The 19386-nt window shown below is 43.0% G+C and overlaps 1 protein-coding gene across 4 annotated transcripts; it reads left to right on the top strand.

Annotated features, from left to right (window-relative positions):
* The first annotated feature begins 1196 nt into the window (after window positions 1–1196).
* LOC118964788 lies at window positions 1197–17539 on the top strand. Of its 4 annotated transcripts, XM_036979105.1 has the most exons (9): window positions 1202–1415; window positions 2237–2466; window positions 12646–12690; window positions 12826–12879; window positions 13274–13540; window positions 13843–13875; window positions 14004–14033; window positions 14269–14406; window positions 16997–17539. In XM_036979105.1, the coding sequence occupies exons 3-8, from the start codon at window positions 12669–12671 to the stop codon at window positions 14403–14405; spliced, it is 543 nt and encodes a 180-aa protein (XP_036835000.1). In that variant the 5' UTR covers window positions 1202–1415; window positions 2237–2466; window positions 12646–12668; the 3' UTR covers window position 14406; window positions 16997–17539. The 4 variants fall into 4 exon arrangements, with proteins under 4 accessions (XP_036834997.1, XP_036835000.1, XP_036834994.1 ...); XM_036979102.1 differs by lacking the exon at window positions 2237–2466 and having other exon boundaries at window positions 1197–1415; XM_036979099.1 differs by lacking the exons at window positions 1202–1415; window positions 2237–2466 and adding an exon at window positions 11367–11490.
* Window positions 17540–19386: the final 1847 nt, after the last annotated feature.

The following is a 19386-nucleotide window of genomic DNA, read 5'->3' on the forward strand; positions in this document are numbered from 1 at the left end:
GCAGAAGACATATTTTCACTTTGTCAGCTCAGGGAATCGATCCAGCAACCTTTTGGTTATTGGCCCAACGCTCTAACCACTAGACTGCCTGCCTCCCCATAAGGTATCATGTCATACTGGAGTTTGGGAGGAAAACAGGAAAATACTTTTCCGTGACCACTTGAAACAAATAGACATTTCTGTAACTAGGTTTGGTTGTGTAATTGACCTGATATGTAAATTCCTGTGTACAACTGCTCTGTGTTTGACTGAGAGAGCACTATGGGAACAACCCTGAAACAGAATACCGGATGAAAAGTTTAAACACTTTTAATCCGTTTGTATCCAGATTATGGATTTTGGTCAATAGGAGTGGAACTCTAAACCTGTTCCCTCTCCTGTCCCTTTCCTCTTTGTAGGGCAGGGTATGACCTCACCAGTTTTATAAATAGATGTGATTGTACTGCTATTCTCTTGCGATGTGCTGTGTAAATAAACACATGCTCGGACAGCGATCCCAGTTCTTTGCTGTTTATTCTGACCATAGACAAGGAAAGAGTACATAAGATGAGAAGCACTTGCACCAGGATATTGACGGCTGTAGAATCCTTTGCATGTAAATAGTAGACTGGGCTTTTTATAATTAAACATGTCAAACATAGGAAGGAATACAGATCATGCATGAACTACAAATATAAAAGGAAAAAACTTGAATTCATCTTGACATTATGACAATCTTTGATGGTTTGTAGTTTGCTAAGTAAACCCTCTTGATCACTCCAGATCGCTGTCTGAGCAGAATTTACAAATTCAAACACGTGGTCCCCGTATACAGTATTTTATTCTGGAGGCCTCTTCCTGGTCCACCTCTGCGGAATACTAACATCAATTAACCTCACCAGACATGCAATTACACTACAATGCAAAAACATAACTTCATATTTAACTTAATGTCACGTTCTGACCTTTATTTCCTTTGTTTTGTCATTATTTAGTATGATCAGGGCGTGAGTTGGGGTGGGCAGTCTATGTTTGTTTTTCTAGGTTTTGGGTATTTCCATGTTTCGGCCTAGTATGGTTCTCAATCAGAGGCAGGTGTCATGAGTTGTCTCTGATTGAGAATCATACTTAGGTAGCCTGGGTTTCACTGTGGGTGATTGTTCCTGTCTCTGTGTTTTGCACCAGATAGGGCTGTTTTTGGTTTTCCACATTTGTTGTTTTGTAGTGTTCGTGTTTATCTTTTTTTATTAAACATGAATCAATATAACCACGCTGCGTTTTGGTCCGCCTCTCCTTCACCACAGGAAAACCCTTACACTTAATATGTTCAAAAAAAGCATATCCAGCCCTCCTCACAGGGAAACCCCCTACAGAGAGAACGTGTTAGAGAGAGAGTGGTGCAATGGAACATTTCCCAGTTATGCTCATAGATTGTGGTAAGGATTTGGCAAGGGACACAACATTTCTCAGAAAGTCTTCAGTTCTGTCTTGTTTAATTTGTTGCTGTTTCTCCCTTTTTCATTTTTAATGTACTTCACAAATGGAAGCAGAGAATGTGTGGTAATTCTACTCTAAGTATGTGACAATTGTCTGTGGTCGTGTCTTGTTATCACCCCAACCCAGAAAATATACAGCAAATTTTGCTATGTGACAAACATTTGCAGTTTTATAGCTTCTCATGCTATTCTACAAAATATATTGGTGTGTTTGGGGGCCCCCCCAGAGCCAGCTCTTTATTTTGACCACACTTTATTTTGACTTAATGCTGTTTTGAGTACCTTGTACACACATTGAAATCAAAGAGTAAAATATGTTCGCTGCATGGTCCTTGTGTACATGCTGTGACCAGCAGTTGGTGGAGGTGATCTTGAAGCGAGTCCCGCTCCGCTCAGCACACTACAGCTTGACTCGAGTCATTCCACATTGGTAGGCTAATTGAACTTTGTTGAAAATTAAGAAAATAGCCCACATAATAACAATATTCTACCACAAATTTACAAAAATATAGGACTAATAAAAGTGACATTAAAATATGCTATACTAATTACTTGATAACACATTCGTTATAGCCTTCTGAAACAAAATAGCCTACTAAATACTCCAAGTCTATGTTGGGCAACCAGAATAATATTATGTGTGTTGCACATTACAGCACCAACCCTTTTCCCTCCTTATCGATAATAAACTAAGTCTGGAGGATTTGTCCTTCAGTTTAAACTCCCAAGTACTCGTTCTCATTCCGTTAATTTTTTCACAGGTCTTTTATGACGGCTGGTTGTTGAGGGCGGAATCATAGTTTATCAAGCCAGCCTATCAAGAGACTCTTCTACTCTTCCTTACTTCCGCACTTTCATTCATTTCTGAACTTCTCGGAGTGGAAAGGAGTATACGCTTAGAGCGAGCAAGTTGAATGCAAGTTGCCGTAGGCAGTGTTTCAGAGACCCAAAGGCATTCCAGACGAGTTCAACCAACACACATCGAATTTACGTGAGTTTACTATTTCATTTGATTAATTGAATGTCCTACATTCTCATAGAAATGTATCTAGTTCTGTTAATTGTGTCCCTTCAACATTGAAAAGTATTTTGCCTTTCGCATGTTGAATTGTCATGTTGAATTCGTTCTTATGGCGCAGTTTATGTATTTTCTGATGATACAGATAATGTATAGGGCAGGCCGAGGCCGTCTCCAAAGTTCCATAGCATTCGGGGCTCAGCCCTGAAGACTAGGGTCTGAGGGGTTTGTCGTTCTGAGGGGAAAAAAATGGCTTTCTAAAATTATTTTACACGACTGGAGAGATTATTTTTTTTATATCACACAAATGATCAAAATGACAAGCGAACATTTGCATACCGAGATCAAGACAATGAACGACCAATGACTTAAAGGCAACCAATAGCATATATTCCAATGAAAAGTGGATACACAAAATTTATGCCTACAATATGAGGACATTATCTACAATTTTCCAGTTGCACTCACCTATTCAAACAAATTGTTCCCCCAGTTGTATTTTGAAAAACCTTCTAGCTACTGCCTGCTATTCATTGACAGCCACTAGTAAACAGTCAGCTGTTTTACATTTGCCTGCCGATTGACGAACTGCTGGATTCCCGACTAGACTAGGCAAATGCGCTCATAATATGGCAACACAATCTACAGCATTTTTTTTAAATCGGCTATTGGTCCTCTGTGGCTAAATTATACTGGTGTAGCATTTTCAATGATTTCATTGATTTATAGACGTGAGTCATTATATGGCATATGTATTTCAATCTATCTGCAGCACTTCCAGCACGCCTTCCTGCAGCGCTTCCATGCATGGTGCTCTCCCCATTGCCAAATAAATTAATCAACACTTCTTATTTTTAATTTAATCGATTGTGGTCAGTAACCGCATGTTGGGTTATAGTGTAGGTAGGCCTACTGTTACAATAATATTTTAAATGATCTATCACCAAGTAGACTATCCTACAATTTCGAGAATAAATTGAGTAAATGAAATCAATAGTGTTTTCAGCTATATGGTTATTGAAGGACCTTTTTTAAAACAGTACATGAATATGTCAAATGACTTGAATAGCCTATGGGAAAAGTGTACACGTGTATTCGCATTAGTAGGCTAAGTGACTGAAATGCATCAGGAAAGTTCATGATAACATTAGGGAAGCTCATCAGGTAGGCTATAGGCCTAATCTATGTGTGTAGAGAAAATTTGCATTGCTTTCAATTGCTAGACTAATGATCATGAGCACTCACCTCAATTTAGCTAACGTTTCTCCAAACGGAGATTCAGTGAAAAAAAAGATCTGACATTGATTGATTTATCAAGATGAGTTCCCATGCTTGGCTCAAAGCAGCGAAATAATACTGTCCCAATCAAAACGATGCTGGAATTATCAGTTGACCACCCATGGCAATTACTTCATATGTATTATAACCAGTGGTATAGTGCCATTTTGTTAATGTAGCCTACGGGAGCACCATTTTATTATCATTATTTAGCCATTTCTGAATGAAAGTTGGTACCGACATGAAGCCTATTGTATAAAATAAGTTTAGAATATACTTTTTTTTTTTTTTTATCGTAAAACACCAAATTAGGCCTACCACCTTATTAGAAAGTAGGCCATCATCATACATGAGAACATTTTCTTCATAATGCATTTGATACAAGGCTAAGTTGAACTTTATGAGGGTTGCCAGATAGGACCAAAAAATGTATACATACAGTATATTTTTTTGTGTTATCAAGGAAGGTATTCAATTGGGGAATGAAGATAGTTGTATGATTGGAAATTATCATGCACACACAAACACTAACACACATACAGTGGGGAGAACAAGTATTTGATACACTGCCGATTTTGCAGGGTTTCCTACTTACAAAGCATGTAGAGGTCTGTAATTTTTATCATAGGTACACTTCAACTGTGAGAGACGGAATCTAAAACAAAAATCCAGAAAATCATATTGTATTATTTTTAAGTAATTAATTTGCATTTTATTGCATGACATAAGTATTTGATACATCAGAAAAGCAGAACTTAATATTTGGTACAGAAACCTTTGTTTGCAATTACAGAGATCATACGTTTCCTGTAGTTCTTGACCAGGTTTGCACACTGCAGCAGGGATTTTGGCCCACTCCTCCATACAGACCTTCTCCAGATCCTTCAGGTTTTGGGGCTGTCGCTGGGAAATACGGACTTTCAGCTCCCTCCAAAGATTTTCTATTGGGTTCAGGTCTGGAGACTGGCTAGGCCACTACTTACGGACCACTCCTTAGTTGCCCTGGCTGTGTGTTTCGGGTCGTTGTCATGCTGGAAGACCCAGCCACGACCCATCTTCAATGCTCTTACTGAGGGAAGGAGGTTATTGGCCAAGATCTCGCGATACATGGCCCCATCCATCCTCCCCTCAATACGGTGCAGTCGTCCTGTCCCCTTTGCAGAAAAGCATCCCCAAAGAATGATGTTTCCACCTCCATGCCTCACGGTTGGGATGCTGTTCTTGGGGTTGTACTCATCCTTCTTCTTCCTCCAAACACGGCGAGTGGAGTTTAGACCAAAAACCTCTATTTGCTTCTCATCAGACCACATGACCTTCTCCCATTCCTCCTCTGGATCATCCAGATGGTCATTGGCAGACTTCAGACGGGCCTGGACATGCGCTGGCTTGAGCAGGGGGACCTTGCGTGCGCTGCAGGATTTTAATCCATGACGGCGTAGTGTGTTACTAATGGTTTTCTTTGAGACTGTGGTCCCAGCTCTCTTCAGGTCATTGACCAGGTCCTGCCGTGTAGTTCTGGGCTGATCCCTCACCTTCCTCATGGTCATTGATGCCCCACGAGGTGAGATCTTGCATGGAGCCCCAGACCGAGGGTGATTGATTGTCCTCTTGAACTTCTTCCATTTTCAAATAATTGCGCCAAGTTGTTGCCTTCTCACCAAGCTGCTTGCCTATTGTCCTGTAGCCCATTCCAGCCTTGTGCAGGTCTACAATTTAACCCTGATGTCCTTTCACAGTTCTCTGGTCTTGGCCATTGTGGAGAGGTTGGAGTCTGTTTGATTGAGTATGTGGACAGGTGTCTTTTATACAGGTAATGAGTTCAAACAGGTGTAGTTAATACAGGTAATGAGTGGAGAACAGGAGGGCTTCTTGAAGAAAAACGAACAGGTCTGTGAGAGCCAGAATTCTTACTGGTTGGTAGGTGATCAAATACTTATGTCATGCAATAAAATGCTAATTAATTACTTAAAAATCATACAATGTGATTTTCTGGATTTTTGTTTTAGATTCCGTCTCTCACAGTTGAAGTGTACCTATGATAAAAATTACAGACCTCTACATGTTTTGTAAGTAGGAAACACTGCCGATTTTGCAGGTTATCAAATACTTGTTCTCCCCACTGTTTACACACACTCACTTTGTTTGTGCTGTTATCGCCAACTCTTTTGTATTATTTATAATAAAATATTCTAGTTGTCATGTATTTCTTTAACTGGTTAAATGTTTGTAGTTCTCTGCTTGATTAGCTTTGGTATATTTGACATTTTTATATATAATCTGTATTTCCACTGAAGAAAGTAATAATTCCCTACTGTAAATAAATGGACACTACCTGTTATAAAACGAAAATTGCTCTCTGTAAATAGATGGTGAGAAATGCTTTAAAAGGGTTTAGTTACAACCTAAGCCTAAGATGTTAGGCATAGCACCGGTATCCCAAAGTATTAAGCGAAAACAAGCATAGAAAACAGCATTGGCATTAACAAAAATAAAACCTGTAAGGCTGCTATTATATTATATTTATTTCATTGACAACCTGTTTGATTAACAATATTGGGTTGTTAACATGTGGAATACAAAAAAGACAGTGTACAACACCATTGCCCAAAATGCATTGCTCCAATAAATTTCAAAAGATTGTTCTGAAGTTTGCCCAAAAAAAGGTATTTTCCTATGAATGAAGTAGCACAAAAAGGTATTTTCCTATGAATGAAGTAGCACAAAAAAAAGGTATTTTCCTATGAATGAAGTAGCACAAAAAAAGGTATTTTCCTATGAATGAAGTAGCACAAAAAAAGGTATTTTCACACATATTAAGCCACACAAAACTGCACGAAATCTGCTGAAATTATTTGTATGCATATTTGCACGAATTGAGTGTGATATTGTGTTATACCAAAGCATAGACTATAGGTCAGGAATGCCATACATGCTTGTCTAAAGGTTCATATTACAATACGGAAGAGAAGAATAGATCTGCAATGTCCAACTGAGGTGGATTTGAGTTTTTTTTATTGCCTCAATAAGACTTACCAGGATAAATTAAGGTGGAAATAGGCCCATTAACATTGTTTAAAACTGAGCTTTAGGGTAGGTGAGGTACAGCCGAGGGAACATGAAACCATGGGGCTAAAATGGATATCCCTGAGGTTGGTTGATATCCACACACAGACTCAGAACCCTTTTAAAACAGACCCCTGGGAATGATCAGTCCAGTGGGGACGAGACTATAGCCTACTAGAATATAATATATGTACCTTCATGACTGGGGGAATCAAATAAAAAAAATCTAATCAAATTTATTTGTCACATACACATGGTTAGCAGATGTTAATGCGAGTGTAGCGAAATGCTTGTGCTTCTAGTTCCGACAATGCAGTAATAACCAACGAGTAATCTAACAATTCCAAAACTACTACCTGATACACACAAGTGTAAAGGGATAAAGAATATGTACATAGAGATATATGAATGAGTGATGGTACAGCACATAGGCAAGATGCAGTAGATGGTATCGAGTACAGTATATACATATGAGATTAATAATGTAGGGTATGTAAACAAAGTGGCATAGTTTAAAGTGGCTAGTGATACATGTATTACATTAAGATGCAGTAGATGATATAGAGTATAGTATATACATATGAGATTAATAATGTAGGGTATGTAAACATTCTATTAAGTAGCATTGTTTAAAGTGGCTAGTGATATATTTTCCATCAATTTCCATCAGTTCCCATTATTTAAGTGGCTGGAGTTGAGTCCGTGTGTTGGCAGCAGCCACTCAATGTTAGTGGTGGCTGTTTAACAGTCTGATGGCCTTGAGATAGAATCTGTTTTTCAGTCTCTCGGTCCCAGCTTTGATGCACCTGTACTGACCTCGCCTTCTGGATGATAGCGGGATGAACAGGCAGTGGCTCGGGTGGTTGTTGTCCTTGATGATCTTTATGGCCTTCCTGTGACATCGGGTGGTGTACGTGTCCTGAAGGGCAGATAGTTTGCCCCCGGTGATGCGTTGTGCAGACCTCACTACCCTCTGGAGAACCTTACGGTTGTGGGCGGAGCAGTTGCCGTACCAGGCGGTGATACAGCCCGACAGGATGCTCTCGATTGTGCATCTGTAGAAGTTAGTGAGTGCTTTTGAAGACAAGCCAAATTTCTTCAGCCTCCTGAGGTTGAAGAGGCGCTGCTGCGCCTTCTTCACGATGCTGTCTGTGTGGGTGGACCAATTCAGTTTGTCTGTGATGTGTACGCCGAGGAACTTAACTTACTACCCTCTCCACTACTGTCCCATCGATGTGGATAGGGGGGGTGCTCCCTCTGCTGTTTCCTGAAGTCCACAATCATCTCCTTAGTTTTGTTGACGTTGAGTGTGAGGTTATTTTCCTGACACCATACTCCGAGGGCCCTCACCTCCTCCCTGTAGGCCGTCTCGTCGTTGTTGGTAATCAAGCCTACCACTGTAGTGTCGTCCGCAAACTTGATGATTGAGTTGGAGGCGTGCGTGACCACGCAGTCGGTGGTGAACAGGGAGTACAAGAGAGGGCTCAGAACGCACCCTTGTGGGGCCCCAGTGTTGAGGATCAGCGGGCTGGAGATGTTGTTACCTACCCTCACCACCTGGGGGCGGCCCGTCAGGAAGTCCAGTACCCAGTTGCACAGGGCGGGGTCGAGACCCAGGGTCTCGAGCTTGATGACGAGTTTGGAGGGTACTATGGTGTTAAATGCTGAGCTGTAGTCGATGAACAGCATTCTCACATAGGTATTCCTCTTGTCCAGATGGGTTAGGGCAGTGTGCAGTGTGGTTGAGATTGCATCGTCTGTGGATCTATTTGGGCGGTAAGCAAATTGGAGTGGGTCTAGGGTGTCAGGTAGGGTGGAGGTGATATGGTCCTTGACTAGTCTCTCAAAGCACTTCATGATGACGGAAGTGAGTGCTACGGGGTGGTAGTCGTTTAGCTCAGTTACCTTAGCTTTCTTGGGAACAGGAACAATGGTGGCCCTCTTGAAGCATGTGGGAACAGCAGACTGGTATAAGGATTGATTGAATATGTCCGTAAACACACCAGCCAGCTGGTCTGCGCATGCTCTGAGGGCGCGGCTGGGGATGCCGTCTGGGCCTGCAGCCTTGCGAGGGTTAACATGTTTAAATGTTTTACTCACGTCGGCTGCAGTGAAGGAGAGTCCGCATGTTTTGGTTGCGGGCTGTGTCAGTGGCACAGTATTGTCCTCAAAGCGGGCAAAAAAGTTATTTAGTCTGCCTGGGAGCAAGACATCCTGGTCCGTGACGGGGCTGGTTTTCTTTTTGTAATCCGTGATTGACTGTAGACCCTGCCACATACCTCTTGTGTCTGAGCCATTGAATTGCGAATCTACTTTGTCTCTATACTGACGCTTAGCTTGTTTGATTGCCTTGCGGAGGGAATAGCTGCACTGTTTGTATTCGGTCATGTTTCCGGTCACCTTGCCCAGATTAAAAGCAGTGGTTTGTGCTTTCAGTTTCACACGAATGCTGCCATCAATCTACGGTTTCTGGTTTGGGAATGTTTTAATCGTTGCTATGGGAACGACATCTTCAATGCACGTTCTAATGAACTCGCTCACCGAATCAGCGTATTCGTCAATGTTGTTGTTTGACGCAATACGGAACATATCCCAGTCCACGTGATGGAAGCAGTTTTGGAGCTCGGAATCAGATTGGTCGGACCAGCGTTGAACAGACCTCAGCGCGGGAGCTTCTTGTTTTAGCTTCTGTCTGTAGGCAGGGAGCAACAAAATGGAGTCGTGGTCAGCTTTTCCGAAAGGAAGGTGGGGGAGGGCCTTATATGCGTCGCGGAAGTTAGAATAACAATGATCCAGGGTTTTACCAGCCCTGGTTGCGCAATTGATATGCTGATACAATTTAGGGAGTCTTGTTTTCAGATTAGCCTTGTTAAAATCCCCAGCTACAATGAATGCAGCCTCAAGATATGTGGTTTCCAGTTTGCAGCTCTGGGAGGCAAATCGTCCAGTGCTTTTGTCCCTAACAGAGCCAACAGTGGTTTGTGGGCCAGCACTCTCTGTGAGGCCAGATCTCCTTTGAATTTATCAAACGCTACCTGTTGCATGTGACCCCATGACCAGTCATTCTCTTTGGCTAGTAAGTCTCTCAGAGGTTTGGTTGTATCTGAGAACTGTGGGAGGAACTTACCCACATATGTGGCCATGCCTAAGAAGGTCCTGACTTCAGCCACATTCTGGGGTGTGGGCATATCTGTGATGGCGCTGATCTTCTCTGGGTCCGACTCTATTCCAGCTGCACTGATTTTGTGTCCCAAGAACAAGACTTCTGATTGTGCAAAAGTGCATTTTTCATTGAGTGTCAGGTCAGTCTCCTGGAGTCGGGTCAGAACTGCTGTGAGCCTTACATCATGTTCTGCTCTGTCCCTTCCGCACACGAGCACATCGTCCGCGTGGACTATGACGCCACTCAGCCCATCCAACAGCTGGGACATGCGTCTTTGGAAATGCTCAGGACCGGAAGCGATTCCAAATGGCAAAACATTAAAACAGTAACGGCCAAACGGTGTTATAAACGTTGTGAGCGCCCTACTCTGATGACAGCAGTATCTGCCAGAAACCTGAGCGGGCATCCAGCTTTGTGAAGACTTGTGAGCCATCCAACTGAGCCAGTGATTGCTCCACTGATGGTAAGATGTGTCTCTCTCTGCAGAGTGCCTCATTCAATTTAGTCATGTCCACACAGATCCTTATTTCCCCATTGGCTTTTGGCACCACTACCATCCCTGCACACCAGTCTGTGGGACTCTCTATTTTAGACACCGCCCCAATTTCTTCCATCCTCCCCAACTCTTCCTTTACTCTGGCCAATAAAGGGATAGGCACCCGGTGGGGGATGGTAAGGGCATAGGGGACAGCATCCTCTTTCAGGCGGATTTTGTAGTCACCTTCTATCCTTCCTAGACCAGAAAACACTTTTGGGAATTTATTTTTGAAAACCTCACCTGGGTCCTCCAGTTCGCTCACTCTCTCAATGAGTTGCAATGCTTCAATTGCTGGCAGCCCCAGCAACGGTCTGGCTAGAGAGTCAATGACGAAGACAGGCTGGATGGCACTTTCGTTTTTACTCTCCAGTTTAATCACCAAGTGCCCTACCACTGGTAAAATGTTATTACTGGGCCCATACAGTTTTTTTGTTTGTAGAGAGCAAAGGGCCATCTCTGCTATAGCTATACAGCCTAGTTGGGATAGCTGTCACTGCTGCCCCAGTGTCTAGTTTAAATGACACAACCTCCCCATTGAGTTTAGTGTCTGAATGCCAGCCAGTATTGTTTCCCTTTACTTCTCCCAGAAAGATGCTGTCCTGCTGTACCTCCTCTGAGACCTCATGCATTTGCTTTAATCGACAGACAGCTGAAAAGTGTCCTCTCCTGTGACATTTCCTGCATTCCGCATCCTTTGCTGGGCAATCTTTCCATCTGTGGAAAGGGGATTTCCCACATTTGCGACAAACATTTGAACTAGCTACTGGTGCTATCTGTGATTGTTTTCTCCACGTCTGTCTCTGTTCTGTGTTTCCCTCTGTTTTTTTTAGCTCTGTATGAAAATGCATGTATTTCCTCACTCTCTTCGTTCTACAAGGAGCTGCTGTCGCGCAGTATCGTCTGCTGTCTTTTTACTGTCTCACTCTGCCTAACCTGGTTTACAGCTTTGGACAAGGTAAACTGGGAATCCAATCTCGGATCAGCTCTTCCCTGAGCACGCCAAACTGACAATGTTCTGCTAGTTTGTGAACAGCTGTGATAAAACTGTCCGTGGTTTCACCCTGCTCCTGTTTGCGCACATTAAACCTAGCTCTCTCAAAAATAATGTTGTGTCTCCCTACAAAATGCGTTTTAAAACAGTCTTTAACGGCACTGTAGTTAAGTTTCTCTTCCTCGGTCAATGTTGAAGCATTTAATATATCCTCGGTTCATCACCCATAGAGTAGATCAGTGTATTAAACTTGAAATGACTCATTTTTCACATTTAAGCCTGATGCTACCCTGTACCTTTCAAAGCGCCTGATCCATTTTGGCCAGTTTTGAATGTCCATACAAACAAAATTCTCCGGGGGACTAATGCGAAATCCGTCAGCACTAGCCACTGGCCTGCGCCAGAGCCCGTTGAACTTGGGAGTCGCAAACCCTGAAATCCCGCCAGCTTCTTCCTCTTGCAACATGTTGCTTAGTTAGCAGTAGCTTAGTCCTTGCTCGTTAGCTAGCAAAATAATGATATGCGCCGTTTTATCTCCAACACTGTGCCCTCCCTGCTTTGAAACAGCCTGAATGTATGATTTACTTGGTACCTCCTTCACGTTTATGTGAATTTTAAAACCACTTCTGACACCATGTAGTATGATCTAAAATAAAGACGCGCGACAACGTGGTTCTAGCTCCAGCCTGTTTATTAACCTAACCCTTGCATGTCCTACATAGGTACGGATACCCCCAAGGGACATCCTACTACACTTACCAAAAGATGTTTGTTTCTGTCGGCGCGATGCGTGAAGATTCCGTTAGCGTCTCTCGAGTGAGCCATGTTTCCGTGAAGCAAAGAACGTTAGTCTCTGATGTCCCTCTGGAATGCTACCCTTGCTCGGATTTCATCAACCTTGTTGTCAAGAGACTGGACATTGGCGAGAAGTATGCTAGGGAGTGGTGCGCGATGTGCACGTCTCCGGAGCCTGACCAGAATCATTGTTGTGTTGTCAAAATATTTGTAACCCCACACCCCTAGATCCACCTGCTCAGTACTCTTGAGGACATTAGATTGATGAACGGCAGCAAAGGTTTACATAATGTTTAGACTAAATGTTTTTTTTTTAATTTGCAGATACTCCACAGAAACATTCAAACATGAATGGATCGATACTTCCAAGTAAGTCAACAATGCGTTTTGAGTTTTAGTCATATATAGATTACTGAAAGTGAGAAACCGTTAACAAGACCATGAATGGGTGTTTGTACTGTAGTGACATCCACATGCGTGAACCCTTGATTTTTATTTTTGCAGTCTGCCTGGCTCTATGTCTGGCTGGCTGGGCTGTATCTGGCACTTCTATTGAAGGTGAGCTGTTCTCATGCCTGCCATGCATGTGTTCAGTATGGCGTAAACAGTAAATTAATACTGTACCTTGTTTTATACACTCTAAATAAGTCACTTCCCCCGGATTGTCACAGTTTCACAAAGTATTTTCACAAAGTATTGGTGCTGAAACACGGATCAGTCAGTGAAAGTTTCAAAGTGAAATATGAAAGTGGTGACAACTTGATCTCACCATTTAATTTGGGCATTTTAATTCCATAAAAATAATTCCTATATTCGTATATTAAAGCACAGTGAGTATGTATAGTATAGTACTGTATAGTTGTTTTGACCCAAGTGTAGTAACTGATATTTCATATTGTCTGGGGGCTCTGTTTAACTAGCTCTCTTCTTCCTGTTGTATTCTCACTTGCAGCTCAGAAGACCTCCTCTGTCTGTTACCTCTGTAACGATACTCAATGCCAAAATATTGAGTCTGTTTATGACCATTTGACGACTAATTCGACCCTGTGGTCACGAGGTGAAGTGGCTAAGCTGCCTCCCTGTCCCACAACCTCCCCTCCACCATCTGGAAAATGCTTGTTGTGTGTTAAGAGCCAGGAGGTCTACGCTGTGTGTGACTCAAAGATCATCAAGCCAGCCTTTGAGGGCCAAGGCAGCTCCATGCCTGTCATCGAAGCCAGTGAGTTTCTGTGAGGACCCATGACAGTACAACCTGGGGAAGAGGATAGTCAATAGAGGGAACAAACAAAGCAGATTTCTGGAAAATCGTAATAGGTGTCAATTATTAATGCTAAGGGGCTGTTGGAAGTTGTAGTTTATTATAGAGCATGACGTGATGCTTTAGAGCAGTGTCTCAAACCAGTCACTGCTATGAGCATTTCCCAGCACATCTCTCTGTTGTTGTAGGGAATCATTCCTGTAGTGTCATTACAGATTGTCCCAGCATTGTTTCAACTAATCATTCCTGTACTGTCATTACAGATTGTCCCAGCATTGTTTCAACTGATCAGACGGGTGAGTTCCATTCAATATTCAAACTGTATTTCAAACAAAACATCCTATGGTAATGTTACATTACAAGAGCAAATTCCATAACAGAGATCAGCAGTCTGGGTATTCTATATGTGTTTTGTCTTAAACAGACGGAGCTGGAGGTTCAGCTTGGAGTCCTGGTGAGTGCAGAAACCCACAGAACAGCAATGCTCAGCTCAAGATCGTGTGCACCAAGAATAAAAGAGATAAACTGAGTTCTTGCTCGTGTGTGTGATAGAGACTTCGTTGTTGTTCATCGAGGAAATTCCAAAAATCTGATCTGAAGATAGTAGTAGTGTTTAACAGTGTTAGAAGATGATCATTTGTTTTCTTTGTCCTTCAACTGCTCCCCCTGTCCTCCTCTCCCACACACAGATCTATTTGCCCCCACAATGACCCCTGAGGGCACTGGCAGGTTATCCAAGGAAACAAGAATCACTATTGTGTCAATCCTATTTGCCTTCTCCGTCATCTTCATACTCATTGTTGTTTTGCGCAGAAGAACCAGATGAAGTAAGCGGGGGGGGGGGGGGGGAGCTGAAATATACAGTGCCTTCGTAGAGTATTCAGACCCCTTGACTTTTTCCGCATTTAGTTATGTTACAGTTTATATAGTTAGTTACGTTTATATATAAAAATCAGCAATCTACACACAATACCCCATAATGATGAAGCAAAAACAGGTTTTAAAATGTTTTGCAAGTTCAAAAACAGAAATACCTTATTTACATAAGTATTCAGACCCTTTATGAAACTCGAAATGCAGCTCAGATCCATCCTGTTTCCATTGATCATCCTTGGAGATGTTTCTTCAACTTGATTGGAGTCCACTTGTCGTAAATTCAATTGTTTGGACATGATTTGGAAAGGCACACACCTGTCTATATACGGTCCCACAGTTGACAGTGCATGTCTGTACAAAAACCAAGCCATGAGGTCGAAGGAATTATCCGTAGAGCTCCGAGACATGGTGTCGAGGCACAGATATGGGGAAGGGTACCAAAATATTTCTACAGCATTGAAGGTCTCCAAGAACACAGTGGCTTCCATCATTCTTAAATGGAAGAAGTTTGGAACCTCCAAGACTCTTCCTAGATCTGGCCCCCTGGCCAAGCTGAGCAATCAGGGGAGAAGGCCCTTGGTCAGGGAGGTGTCCAAGAACCCCTGAGCTGACAAGGTACAAATCTGTCGTTCTGCTCCTGAACAGGCAGTTAACCCACTGTTCCTAGGCCGTCATTGAAAATAAGAAGTTGTTCTTAACTGACTTGTCTAGTTAAATAAAGGTTTTAAAAATAATAATTGAAAAACCCGATGGCCACTCTGACAGAGCTCTAGAGTTCCTCTGTGGAAATGGGAGAAACTTCCAGAAGGTCAACCATCTCTGCAGCACTCCACTAAACAGGCTTTTATTTTAAACTGGCCAGACGGAAGCCACTCCTCAGTAAAAGGCACATGACAACCCGCTTGGAGTTTTCCAAAAGGCACCTAAAGACTTTCAATGTCACGCCTGCTCCCGCTCTTCCCCCTGGCGCTCGAGGGCGCCATGCTCCCCAGCATTACGCACTCCTGCCACAATCATTATGCACACCTGCCTTCCCCCGTCATGCGCATCAGTGATTATTGGACTCACCTGGACTCAATCACCTCTGTCATTACCTCCCCTATATCTGTCTGTTCCCCCGCTTTGTTCCACGCTTCAGCATTGATTGTCACTTTTTCTCCCCAATTTCGTGGTATCCAGTTGTTTAGTAGCTACTATCTTGTCTCATCGCTACAACTCCCGTACGGGCTCGGGAGAGACGAAGGTTGAAAGTCATGCGTCCTCCGATACACAACCCAACCAAGCCGCACTGCTTCTTAACACAGCGCCATCCAACCCGGAAGCCAGCCGCACCAATGTGTCGGAGGAAACACCGTGCACCTGGCAACCTTGGTTAGCGCACACTGCGCCCGGCCCGCCACGGGAGTCGCTGGTGCGCGATGAGACAAGGATTTCCCTACCGGCCAAATCCTCCCTAACCCGGGCGACGCTAGGCCAATTGTGCGTCGCCCCACGGACCTCCCGGTCGCAGCCGGTTACGACAGAGCCTTGGCGCGAACCCAGAGTCTGGTGGCACAGCTGGCGCTGCAGTAGAGCACCCTTAACCACTGCGCCACCCGGGAGGCCCAGCATTGATTATTATATGTTCTTGTATACCCGTGTGCTGATGCTGTTCCTGTCTTGTTCCATGTCTGTTCCGATTAAATGTTTGACTAACCGTACCTGCTTCTCTACTCCAGTGTCGGTTCTTACACTCAGACCATGTGAAACAAGATTCTCTGGTCTGATGAAACCAAGATTGAACTCTTTGGCCTGAATGCCAAGCATCACGTCTGGAGGAAACCTGTTACCATCCCTAAGGTGAAGCATGGTGGTGGCAGCATGCTGTGGGGATGTTTTTCAGCGGCAAGGACTGGGAGACTAGTTAGGATCGAGGCAAAATTGAACAGAGCTATCCTACAGAGATATCCTTGATGAAAACCTGCTCCAGAGTGCTCAGGACCTCAAACTGGGGCGAATGTTCACCTAAGCACACAGCCAAGACAACGCATGAGTGGCTTTGGGACAAGTCTCTGAATGTTCTTGAGTGGCCCAACCAGAGCCCAGACTTATACCCAATCTAACAGCTCTGGAGAGACCTGAAAATAGCTGTGCAGCAACGCTCTCCATCCAACCTGAGAGAGCTTGAGAGGATCTGCAGAGAGAGACTCCTCAAATACAGGTGTGCCAAGCTTGTAGCGTCATACCCAAGAAGACTCTATGCTGTAATCACTGCCAAACATGCTTCAACAAAGTACTGAGTAAAGGGTCTGAATACTTACATAAATGTAATATTACTTTTTTAAATAAATTAGCAAAATTCTCTAAAAGCCTGTTTTTGCTTTGTCATTATGGGGTATTGTGTGTAGATTGATGAGGAAAATTCTGTAACATAACAAAATGTGGAAAAAGTCAAGGGGTCTGAATACTTTCCGAAGGCACTGTACAGTATATTATCATTGAAGTGCTCTCTTTTGGCAGATGTATTTGAATGGTCTTTTTTTGTTGTGCTCGTCTTCACAGGTGTTGTCTGGTGTCCACATCAGATGTCCACTTCAGAAGTCCACTCAGAGCAGCACCAGACCCAGTTAAAGTTATTAAAGAGAAAGGTTGATATTGTGTAAGACAAGGATAAGAGGAAGTGATGGACCTGAATGTTGTCTACTTCCTGGCTATGGTTTAACTTGAGGAAACAGTAAGCTCTGTTAGAAAGGTTGTTACATTTTGATAGCTTTTACTCTGCACTTTTGCAGCAGGGTACATGAGTGTCTTGGGATTCCTAGGGCCTGGAAGTAAAGTCAGGGAGAGATCTCAGTGCCAGACCTACAGAGGGTCCTGCCATTTTAAACCACATACTTTTTGATTCGCCAAGTTTGCGTGTTTTGCACGTCTATATGGTTGATTGAAACATATGGAATTAATAATTACGTTTTATTTATATTAATGTATTTTTATTATGTTTTTACTATTGATAGTGTTTACAAGGTACTGTAATTGCAAGTGCTTCTCATCGTATGTGCGCTTCCCTTGTCTAATGTCAGAATAAACAACACCAAAGAACTGGGATCACTGGCTGGGCATGTGTTTATTTACACAGCACAACACAAAAGAATATCTGTACAATCTGTTTATAAAACTGGTGAGGCCATGCCCAGACTTACACAGAGGAATGGGACAGGAGAGGGAACAGGTTTCGAGTTCCACTCCTATTGACCAAAATCCATAATCTGGACACAAACTGATAGAAAGTTTTTAAACTTCTAATCCAGTATTCTGTTTCAGGTTGTTTCCACAGCGGTCTCTCAGCCAAGCATAGAGCAGCGGTAAAGAGGAATTTACATATCAGCTCAATTACACCACCAAACCCAGTTTACCAAGGAGCTGGACTGGAACAAAAGTATCCTGCCGTGCTATAGATACTACGTAAAAGCAATCTGAAACATTACCCTCAACACCATAAAGTATGGAATACAATGAGCAGATTAAGAAAAACATTTTGATTAAGAAAAACAGCACCAGAGTCTCTACCCAGAAAAAATTCAAATCAGCTTCCCCATGATGGCCTAAGGCAGGCTCCACTGTACATCTCACAGACTCACCACACCCACCCTCTGTCAGCTCTGACAACACAAATATCTCAAAAGCATAACCACCCGTCTGTGGCAGACTATCACAAAGGTGTGATGCTATCATGAATCGAAATATGCCTCATACTCAGTTTTCCTCTGATTACGTTACAGCTTCACCTCCAACTATTCAGTTAAACAATCTGTGCAGGAGAAGAATATTGTTGCTACCTCTCCTTCCAACCTTCCAACCCCCCCCTCCCCTCTTCTCAGCAGTCACTCACGGCACATTCAGCCCCTGAATATGTATCCTACGAGGGGGGTTAATAAACCTCAAGGGAATGATTAAGCTCTGACAACACAAATATGTCAAAAGCAAAACCATCCTCTGTGTCACGTAAACATTCCTGACACTCCATTAACCAAACAAAATAAACCGTTTCCCTCTGGTTACGTTACAACTCCACCTAGGTAGCTAAACAATCTGTGCAGGAGAAGAATACCGTTGCTACCTCTCCTTCCAACCAAGGTGCAGAAAGAGAAGAGCAACCCCTCCCCACCCCTCTTCTCAGCAGTCACACCACACTCTCAGCCTCCCACTTCCACACACACCTCACACAATATGATATACCAGACTAGTTCAATTGAAGGTTCTGTATCACAATGCTGTCCCTGTCTGACACCAGTCTGAAACATGGCACCTCACAGTACCTACAGACTGCGCTAAATGCATATGAAATACTAAGGAAGAATAGACACACTTCACACTTCTAAAACCTGGAGAGCTACCCTCCTGTAGATTTTCACTCCAACCCCAGTTGTAATTAACCTGATTCAGTTCATCAAGCAGCTAATTATTAGAATCAGGTGTGCTAGATTAGGGTTAGAGTGAAAACCTACAGGAATGTAGCTCTCCTGAACAGGGTTGAAGAGCCCTGGTTGAAAACATTAGACTCAACTTTCATATTGCCAGAGACTTTGGAAACAGTGTGCAACTTATTTTGTTGATCTACCAGAGCAAATAAACAGGCTTAAAGCTGTAATATGTAGCCTATAAGGAGGGTTGGGGGGTGCAGAAATGTGGCAGTTATTCAGCAGGTTACCATGGACACGGAGGGGAGAGAAGACGAAGAATGCAAAAACAAAAAACTTGATTGACAATGACTCACCGTCACCTTACCTCTGATGTTTGACTGTGTTGACCTGTACTCTTTTCCAGGTTGTATGGCTCACTGGGGAAGGTAAACTATAGTGACTTCAGTGCATTTGAAAAGTATTCAGATCCCTTCACTTTTTCCACATTTTGTTATTTTACAGCCTTTATTCTAAAATTGATTTAATTGTTTT

This window comes from Oncorhynchus mykiss, chromosome 1 (assembly GCF_013265735.2).
Source record: "Oncorhynchus mykiss isolate Arlee chromosome 1, USDA_OmykA_1.1, whole genome shotgun sequence".
In the NCBI taxonomy this organism is placed as follows: Eukaryota; Metazoa; Chordata; class Actinopteri; order Salmoniformes; family Salmonidae; genus Oncorhynchus; species Oncorhynchus mykiss.

Excerpts from the sequence above, each read along its gene's own strand:
- LOC118964788 (XM_036979099.1), top strand. The coding sequence starts at position 11,382 with ATGTATTTCCTCACTCTCTTCGTTCTACAAGGAGCTGCTGTCGCGCAG. Across the intron at positions 13,541-13,842 it reads CATGCCTGTCATCGAAGCCA|ATTGTCCCAGCATTGTTTCA; the intron begins GTGAGTTTCTGT and ends CTGTCATTACAG. Across the intron at positions 14,034-14,268 it reads AGGTTCAGCTTGGAGTCCTG|ATCTATTTGCCCCCACAATG; the intron begins GTGAGTGCAGAA and ends TCCCACACACAG.